Below are 10,017 nucleotides of genomic sequence, written 5' to 3' on the forward strand. Positions count from 1 at the left end.
ATGAAGATCAAAAGCTTTCTAGTAAGATCAAGAGAAAAGAAAGAAGAAGAATAATGAAAACTATGATTGATCCATCAAATTACAACAAAGCTCCCTAACCCAATGAAAGGGGTTTAGTTGTTCATAGCTCTGGAAAATGGAAATGAAGAAGAAGAAAGATACATTCTAACTCTAGAAGTTGCAGAAAAGTAAAATATACATAGTCTAGTTTTCTCCAATGTGCCAATCTCCCTTCTAGTTCAAAACTACTCCTATATATACTACTCTTCTTGGTCTTCTAGTCAATTCTGCAAGTCTTGGATATGGGCCTTTGATCTTAAGTTAAAGTAGTTGGGAATCTTCAGTGGGCTCAGCTTTAGTTACAGAGAGAAAGTGATGTAAGCATGGACTTTGGCTTGGGGCGTTAGTGGCGTTAACGCTGAGTGACATTATGGGTTCGAGAACGTTAGTGGCAATCACTTTTCTTACTAACGTTCCCACCACATGGCCCACGTTAACTCCAACGTTAGTGGTACTAACGTGACCACTAACGTTGCCTTACAAACCTTCGCAAGCATTATTGGGACTCACCTTTCCCAATAACGTTGCCTTGTGCCCCTAGTCCCCACGTTAGAGCTCACGTTAACTAAGTTAACGTGGCTCTTAACGTGGTTATGTCTCATCTTCGCAAGCATTATTGGGACTCACCTTTCCCAATAACGTTGCCTTGTGCCCCTAGTTCTCACGTTAGAGCTCACGTTAACTAAGTTAACGTGGTTATGAATGCCATCCCAACATTAGTGACAAAGGTGAGTGTCACTAATGTTGGCTCATCAACTTCAACTCCACGTTAACTTTCACGTTAGTGGTCTTAACGTGACCACTAATGTGGGCAATGCAAGCTTGATCCAACGTTAGTGACAAAGGTGAATGTCACTAACGTTGGCATTGTTCCTCTCTTCCACGTTAGAGTCCACGTTAACTTAGTTAACGTGGCTTTTAACGTGGTTCATTGCCACATCTTGGAGCGTTAGTGGTGATCACAATTACCACTAACGTTGGAGTCTTTTTTGTCTCCGCGTTAACTACCACGTTAATGTAGTTAACGTGGCTCATGATGGCTTTGAGGGCGTTACTGGTGTCCACTTTTCTCATTAACGCTGCAGGCTTATCCCTATTCCACGTTAGTACCTACGTTAACTAGGTTAACGTGGATGCTAACGTGGCTCTTCCTTGCTTCCTTTGTCCTGAAATTACACAAATAAAGTGCATCAAAGCTCTAATCCAAGTCATGAAATCATGCATTATCCAATCTAACATTCATTCCTTGCATAATTCTCATGAAATAATGTAAAATTCACAATATTTGTCTAAATCAAGATGTAAGTGTTCTTTTATCTAAAACTTGCTTATTTCCTAAGAAAATGCATGAAACTACACTAAAACAGTAAAGAAAAGGTCAGTAAAACTGGCTTAGATGCCCTGGCATCAACTTGATGTAGAAAATTTGGAATCATATGGTTATTTTAATCATTTCATATTATATTTTAGTCTTGTCCATGTGTATCCAAACGTAATACTAGACATTACATGAGTGTCTTGTACATCGTATCCAAATACAATACACAAACAATAATTCTTAGTGTCTCCATCCTATTGTCTCTGTCTTAGTGTCATGTGCCAAAAACTTGGTTTGGATTTTACAACCACAAACTCACCGTTTGGATTTTACAACCACAAACTAACCAGCAAGTGCACTAGGTCGTACCAAGTAATACCTTACGTGAGTAAGGGTCGATCCGACGAGGATTGATGGATCAAGCAACAATGATTCATTGATTGGCTTAGTTAGGCAAGCAGAAAAGGGTTTTGATATATTCAAAAGGTTTAAATTCGAACTCAAAATATCAAAAGGATAGACAAATAAATAAGTTGGGAATAAAATATGGAGAAAACAGTTAAGGCTTCAGAGTTATCTATTTTTCCGGATTAAATTTTCTTACTAACTATTTTAATCATGTAGGATTTAGTTTATGACAAACTATATGTGACTAGACCCTAATTCCTTAGACCTTTCTAGTCTCCTCTAAAATTCATCGACTGCCAATGCCTTGGTCAATTAATTCCAATTAGAGGGTGCAGTTCAAATTCCAGTTTATATGCCACAAAAATTCTAATTACCCAAAAATAAGAGGATTATATGTCACGTATCCCGTTAAATCCAAATAATTAAAATTTAGGAGAAATTATTTTCAAGCTGTTGTTCAAGTAAAGAGCTTTTCCAAGTTTTACAAGAACTCAAATAGAAAGAGGGTCATACTTCTGTTCCACCCAAATTCATAAGATAAAAAGCGAAAACAATTCTTAAATTATAAATCCACACATGAATTAAAATAGAAAAAGCAATAAAATCAATCCATACAAATAGACAGAGCTCCTAACCTTAACAGTGGAGGTTTAGTTGCTCATGGAATGTGGAATGTAAATTTGTATAGAATTCTCTAATGGAATCCCCCTTATGGAATGTAACCTCTTTTTATAACTAATCCTAATTAATTTAAAATCTAATTTTTAAAATTAAACTAATATCTTTTCCTATTTTAAAATCAAATTTGAATTTAAATCAGAATTAATTATAACAATCAGCAAGTCTTCAGTTGATGGGTGGGGACCACTTGTTTTGTCTATTCTGCAGCTTCTAATCTGTGTTTTCTGGGCTAGAAACTGGGTCAAACAACCCAGAAATTGCCCCTAGCGTTTTTCTGCATTTTCTGCACGTGGCACATGTCACACGTACGCGTCAGTCACGCGTACGCGTCGATGGTCTTTTTCCCGAGTCACGCGGACGCGTCGATCACGCGCACGCGTCGCCATGGAAAGCTCCAAATCACGCGTACGCGTCAGTCATGCGCACGTGTCGCTCTTCGCTGCCATCTCCTTTGATTCTTATGCTGCAGAAACTGCATCGAATCCATCCGAATGCTACCTAAAATAAACAAAATTGCAAAAGACTCAAAGTAGCATCCATATTGGCTAAAAGATAATTAATTCTTTATTAAACTCAACAAATTAGATGCAAATTCACTAGGAAAAAATAGAAAAGATGCTCACGCGTCACAACACCAAACTTGAACTGTTGCTTGTCCTCAAGCAACCAAAACTAATATAGGCTTAGGATGTGAATTTGCATGAGAATGAGAGTTCGATTAAACTCATGTCTCTTTTTATAGTGGGGTTTATAACTGTAATCCTGAATAGGTTTGGCATCTCACTCTCTTTTGAATCAGAAGGATGTCATTGTCATTTGGAATTAGAATGGATAATATTATGAATTCTCTGATCTTTTATATTTCAGTTTAATCCTTGAACACAGCAAAATTTACTTTAATTTATTTTTCTTTGGTGCTTTGCACCTTGGGCCTAGCCGTGACTTTAAATGTTTTGTCTCAAGGTTTCTTGACACAGAAACACCACAAGCACTTAACTGAGAAACTCTCTTTGAGTTCTGATTTTTCTTTCAGTTACTCCCAGACAGTGGTGCTCAAAGCCTTTGGCATACTCTGTTAAACGCACTTGGTCTCGAATCTAAGTATTCTGTCTCAAGGATTACTTGACACAATCACACCACAAGCATATGACTAGGAAAACAACTCTTTGAGCTCTTAATCATGTCTGACCTCCCTAGTCATTGATGCTCAGAGCCTTGGACCTTTCTTTTATTATTAACTATTTTTTTTTTGCTGTTTCTTTTGCTTCAAGGATTAAACTTTCATTAATTTCATAGAAATCATAATAATTCTCTAAATTCCTGTTCCTTATACATCAACATTCTTTGATTCAAATTTAAATATGTATTGTTCATGTCATGCATTCAGAATCACAGAAAATACCACCACATTTAAGTAAATAAGACTACTCTTAAAATTAACTCAATTTCTCATGCAATACATCACTTCTGTATTTTTTATTTGAATTCAAGCTCAATGAGTAATACATGAGACATCTTTTCAGAATTAAAGCATTTAAGGGAAAACTAAACTAGACCTAGGATTCTTACTAATAAAGGATCATGCAATAGACAAAGTAAAATAGCAGAAAACTGGAACATAACATAGAAAAAGAGGGGAGGAATAAAAAATATGAAAGGAACTCAACCACCTTAGTTATCCTAGCGGTTGCTTTATTCTTTAGGTTGTGCTCCTCCGTAAAGATGATTCGCCTCCCTTTTGGTGCTATAGGAATAAACAGAAAACCCTTAAGCGAAGCGTCAACACCAAACTTAAAAGTTTGCTTGTCCTCAAGCAAAGAAGAACTGAAAATAGAAAGAGACAAATATTATGATGAAAGAAAAAGAAAAGGATAAAAGAACAAGAGAGAATTAGGATTGGGAGAAGGGGAAAGAAAATTAAAACTGGGCAGCGAACTAATGTAGTTGTGCAGTGCAGGCGACACGTACGCGTGCAGTACGCGTACACGTGGGTCGCGGAATTTTCTTAATGACGCGGACGCGTTGGTGCGGAATTTATAGTCCACAAACTAACCGGCAAGTGCACCGGGTCGTACCAAGTAATACCTTACGTGAGTAAGGGTCGATCCCACGAGGATTGTGGATCAAGCAACAATGGTTGATTAAATTACTTAGTTAGATAAACAGAATAGTATGTTGAGTGTTCAAAGAGCATTAAACAGCAACTTAGAATATCAAAAGAATAGACAAATAATTAAGTTGGGAATAAAATATGGAGAAGATAGTTAAGGTTTCAGAGTTATCTATTTTTCCGAAATTACTTTTCTTACTAACTATTTTAATTATGTAGGATTTAATTTATGGCAAACTATATATGACTAGACCCTAATTCCTTAGATCTTTCCAGTCTCCTCTAAAATTTATTAACTGCCAATTCCTTGGTCAATTAATTCCTATTAGAAGCTATATGATCAAATTCCATTCCAATTTACAATCATAGTTTTCTTCTCTGAACCATGAGCAACTAATTCTTCATCATTAAGGTTAGGAACTCTGTCTATTTGTATGGATTGATTTTATTGCTTTTTCTATTTTAATTTATGCATGGATTTATAATTTAAGAATTGTTTTCGCTCTGTATCCGAAAACAAACGCACCATTACATATTGCCTTTTCAGCCTGGTTCTAAAATCGTGCGGTTAGGATCTACATACCCCTGACTTCACAAGCTCATATTCTCAGCAAAAAATCCGAACACGGCTAAAGATTTCATGCAGGAACCGTTGCAGGAAGTACAGATTCATTATTTGTTTAGTAAGTGTGATTCATTTCTTCAAAGTGATTATAAGTGGTAAAAGGAGATTAACATGCCCAGAAGCACAATAGGGTACTCAATCTCCAAGATTCAATACAGGTGAGACGAGAAAATAAGCTTAGAAATGGCATATCTTTTAACCAATTTTTATCTTTTTTCTTTATCTGAAAAAAAGGGTACAAAATATCTTTGCAAATAGGAAATACCACACCAATGAAAAAGGTATAACTATTAACTGAATAAGAATGAAAATACATACAGCGCAAACCTAAACACCTACTATACAGAAGAACAAACGGTAAACACTCAGACTTGAATACATGGCAACAAATCGATTGAGGGACTAAAATCCTAATTTCAAACATAAAAATTGAAGAGGGGAAAAAAACAAAAAAAGGTGAAAAAAAAAAAAAGAAGGTTCAGCCATGTCGTTTTCCAGAGAGACTGATAGAGCTGACTTTCATAGGAGTTGCCACCACAAGCGGAGCTTCTGGGGAATCACTAATAGCAAACTTCTCATGCATAAATCTTGATTCCACAATCGACTCATCTTTCAACACTATCTTATAACAGTAGCAGCTCTTCAACCCTTGTTGATTTCTGTAACAATGATGAGCACTGTTCTTTACTTGCTGAAAGTCCCATATGACACTGAACTTGCCCACGGTTGCAACAAGGTGGCGTTCTTGCTTACCATTCTCGGTGACCTGAAAGAGAAAGACAACAACAAATATGTGAGATACTTGATGCTACAACGGTATTAATGAATCAATCTATAATTAGAACTAGTTTCCACAATACATAACAAGCAAGCTATTAATTCATATAAGGCAACCATATGAAAACAGATGTCATCAAATTGAAGTATACATTTCATTTTACATTCAAGTATGTATGCAACAAATATTAATGAAGTGAATACTAACATGCAAGTGATTAACAGAACAATACTTGTTTGCATCCCCTGTTACTCTGCATTTCAGCCTAATTTACAGAAAACAGCAACATAAATCCGACTTGCATTATTCCTACATCCCTTATGTCTTAAAAATATCCTCCACCATTTTATCTCACAGACCATCATTCAACTTGACAGAATGTCTTGCTCCATCAAGACAAGAATCAAAATGATTCCAGGAATATGCTCAGGTTTATAATGGATTACATGCCTTACCCTCCAGGTCCATAAAATATTAGCACAATGGTCACAAACAGCAACATCATCGTTATTGTTAATAACTAAATACAAGGTAAGAAACTCAATATTCATACATAAAAAAAAAAAGGTAATCCTGCAACTCTAAAGCATGAAGTCAGGGGAATGGCACAAAATCTTGCGTAAGAGTCATGTCAGCTTGCACAACACACAAGAGAGTTATTTTTATTATCACTTATCAGCACCAATCCATAAATGAAAAGTTGACTTCACTACACTTCTTTTAGTTCTAATATAAACATGATAGTCAGTGAAACTAAGCTCATTTGCGAATGTTCGCAATCTTGTACATTGCCCCATATGCTAATCATAGACAAAACAGGAAATTGGAAATTTGAAGCATTGGAGTACATTAATTACAAAACTTTCAATTTTGATGATTGGAGTATGTTTTTTTAACATGAAATGGCGGCACAGCTGGGGGTTCTGAAAAAAAAAAAAAAAACTACATTCATTTTTTTCTTTAATAAAACTGATCAAAGGGAAATTAAATGTGCTGCAGTTGATGATGTTACCCAACAGACATAATAATAAACAGCTACATGAAATATGCTAACACGGATATATGTATTAATATCTTATTGCAATGCAAGTATAAGACAACATAACAAAAACGTAAAAATAATTGGGAAAAAGTGATTACCCATGAGAAATGGCCACCATGGAACTTATTGGTTTCACCAGCCAAATGTGAATCCAGAGGAGTGAGCTTCAACAGCCTCGGAGCAGGTATCCGATTTCCCATACGACCACTGAACCCAGTCTTAGTCTTCCCATCCTTATCAGTGAACAACGTACAAATCAACACCAAGTAGGTATCCGTGGTGCCAAGCACCCACTTCCCATCAAAGGTAACATCAACATGAGTGATCGGCGATCCAAGTCCCGGGAATGCAGTCTTCGCCTGCCTCATCGACGTTTTGGAATACAGCCTTATCTTCCCATCAAGCGACCCTACAACAATGGAACCATCGCCCGTGGTCGCAAAGCACTGGAAATTAGTCCCTCTTGAGAACTGATGCCCCTGGCTCCAATGCAGCACTGGCGAATTCGAAGAATTCGCAATGTTCTGAACAATTCCCTTCTTATCACGCATATCCCACTGGCACAGCCTGTTATCATCCAACCCCAGGAAAGTTGATTCGGAAGGATCCAATTGTGACCCTTTAGTGTCGTTTGTTATGTCTCTCATGGTGATGTCAGCGCCATCCTTCTCAAACTTCCATTCAGTAACAATCTTTCCAGTCTCGATATCAAGCTGGTGAAGCTTCGAAGCGTTGGGCTTCCCTTCGCTCATTGGACTCATCAGCATCATGTTGGTTTCCGCCCTCATCAGCAGGGCTTTGTTCGCGGTATGCTGCCGGAGATCACCACCGGAGAATTTCACAGCCACACCCTTCCCGTGAATTCCCCGGTCGAAATTCCGGTAAACATGAACGCCGGTGTCGTTAACCAAGAAACTATTATCCAACGCTCCCAACGTAAGGCTCTGAACTCCGCCATTCGCAGCCTCTTCGAACTCCTCCAGCAAATCGTCTCTTGACCTAACCGGCGTGGTGATTCTTGGTGAATTTCCTAAGGAGGCATCGTCGGCGTCTTCCCAAACCGAATCGTCGGCGACCTCCGGTTTCACCCAACCGATAAACTCCTTACCATAGACCTTCACTTTGTTCTCCTCCGTAGGTTCGAGGTCGTACACGTTGTAGAAGAGTCGGTCCTGGAATTCGGTGATGAATCTCCGGTATGACTCGTCGGTAGGAAATTTGAGAGCCCAGACTCCATTAGAGACAAAATCGACGCGGCGTTGGTCACCGAACATCTTCAATTGCATCTCCGTCGAAACCCTAGCCTTAACCTTGATCCCAACCTTCAAGTACCACTTACCGTAGTTTCGCTCGTCGTTGTCGTCGTTTTCGTTCTCTTCATCTTCTACTTCTTCGTTGTCGTTTGATTTGACGAAGGAGTAAGCGGTGCGTTTATCGGCGACGATCCATTTTGCGGCGGGGGTGTTGCCACCTATGTGAAGGTAGAGTTTAACGGCGTTTTTCGGAAGCGAAGAAGAAGAAGAAGGAGAAGGTGTGTTTGATTGGTACTTGAGCTTTAACGCTTTGAGCCTAGCGTCAACTTCATCGAGCTGGGTTGGGGTTTGAGTTACAGAAGTGGAAATGGTTTGGGCATCTTCGTAATTTTCCTCTTCTTGTTCTTCGTCTCGTTCGTCGTAGTCGGAATCGGAGTCGGAGACTTCAAGGCCTTCGCGGCTCTGAGAGGTACCCATGGATAGGGTTGAAATTGGGAACAGGATTTGAGAATAGGATTGGAAATTGAAGATACGAGGTTCCGATTTGATTGATGAGAAAGGAGAGAATGAGAACCAACTGATTTTGGCTTTTGAGTTTTGGGGATTTGAAATGGTGGGGATCAAAACGTACCGTTTTTTTTTTTTTTTTTATATTGTCAGAGCCCGTTACTTAAGCGTGTTTTTGCTACGCTGCTCTGCGGTGCTTTTGGCGTGGAAAATACGCACCTCTTTTTTATTTTTTATTAAATTTTGAGTAACTAAGTTTAGTTTCTATTTTGGGTCTTAATTTGCGAATTACTTGGCAGTTAAGCTAGGTATTTTTTTTGTGGATTTGGACTATGCCCAACAATCCAAACCCAACTCAAAGAACCACCTGACCCTCTCCTTAAACTAAATGTTGCGTCTAGACCAAAAAAAAAAAAAAAAAACTAAATGTTGCGTTAGTCATGTCTTCTCTGGCCACGGTTACTGTGAATAGACTCCATAGCCATGAATTAACCTACCTTGTCGCTACGGATGACGTTCTCTGTCCGGCGCGATGAGCTCCTCTATACAGCAAACTCCGATAAAGCTAAGTACTTCTTTTTACTTTTGTCAGCATTAGGTTGGGTTTTGTATTAGCATGAAAAAATTAAGAGCATTTCCAATGAGAAAAAATTTGGGATCCATCTACTCTACTGTAGTATCAAAAGAAAAGGATTTATACGTCAGAGAGAAAAAAAGTTGAGCTCCTATATCAATTTCAAGAAAAGGAAGTCTCTTATACCCAATAATAATTTATCATTTGGCAAGTTATTTAAAAAATAAATAATTATATAAAATATTAATTAGTTAAATAGTTATATTAAATAATTAAATAATAATTAATTTAATAATAATTATAATAAATATTTAAATAATAATTAATTAAGTAATTAAATTATAATTAATTAAGTAATTAAATTATAATTAATTATAATAATTAATTAAATTAAATAATTAAAATTTTTTAATTAATAATTTATATTAATTATTTATAGGGTTTTTTACATAAATAAATTTTATGGAAAGCAAAATTACTTGATTCCCCTGAAACGAATTCTGCAACGTAATTACCCTCTTGGTATTATTATATAAATCGTCATAGACTGTGTAAGGTTATATAAAACGTAAATCATTTCAGCCTGAGACGATTAATGCATGATCTGATAAGGGAAACAAAGAGTAAATCGTGCTAGGTCCCTGGAGTTAAAAAAAGAGTG

The 10,017-nt window shown here is 37.2% G+C and overlaps 1 protein-coding gene across 1 annotated transcript; it reads right to left on the bottom strand.

Moving 5' to 3' along the window:
* Window positions 1-5,417: 5,417 nt before the first annotated feature.
* Window positions 5,418-8,897, bottom strand: LOC130955652 (protein CYPRO4). Its single transcript, XM_057882572.1, has 2 exons — window positions 7,121-8,897; window positions 5,418-5,968 (listed from the first exon to the last, which is right to left on the bottom strand). The coding sequence occupies exons 1-2, from the start codon at window positions 8,750-8,752 to the stop codon at window positions 5,681-5,683; spliced, it is 1,920 nt and encodes a 639-aa protein (XP_057738555.1). The 5' UTR covers window positions 8,753-8,897; the 3' UTR covers window positions 5,418-5,680.
* Window positions 8,898-10,017: the final 1,120 nt, after the last annotated feature.

Source organism: Arachis stenosperma, chromosome 10, assembly GCF_014773155.1.
Source record: "Arachis stenosperma cultivar V10309 chromosome 10, arast.V10309.gnm1.PFL2, whole genome shotgun sequence".
Lineage (NCBI taxonomy): Eukaryota > Viridiplantae > Streptophyta > Magnoliopsida > Fabales > Fabaceae > Arachis > Arachis stenosperma.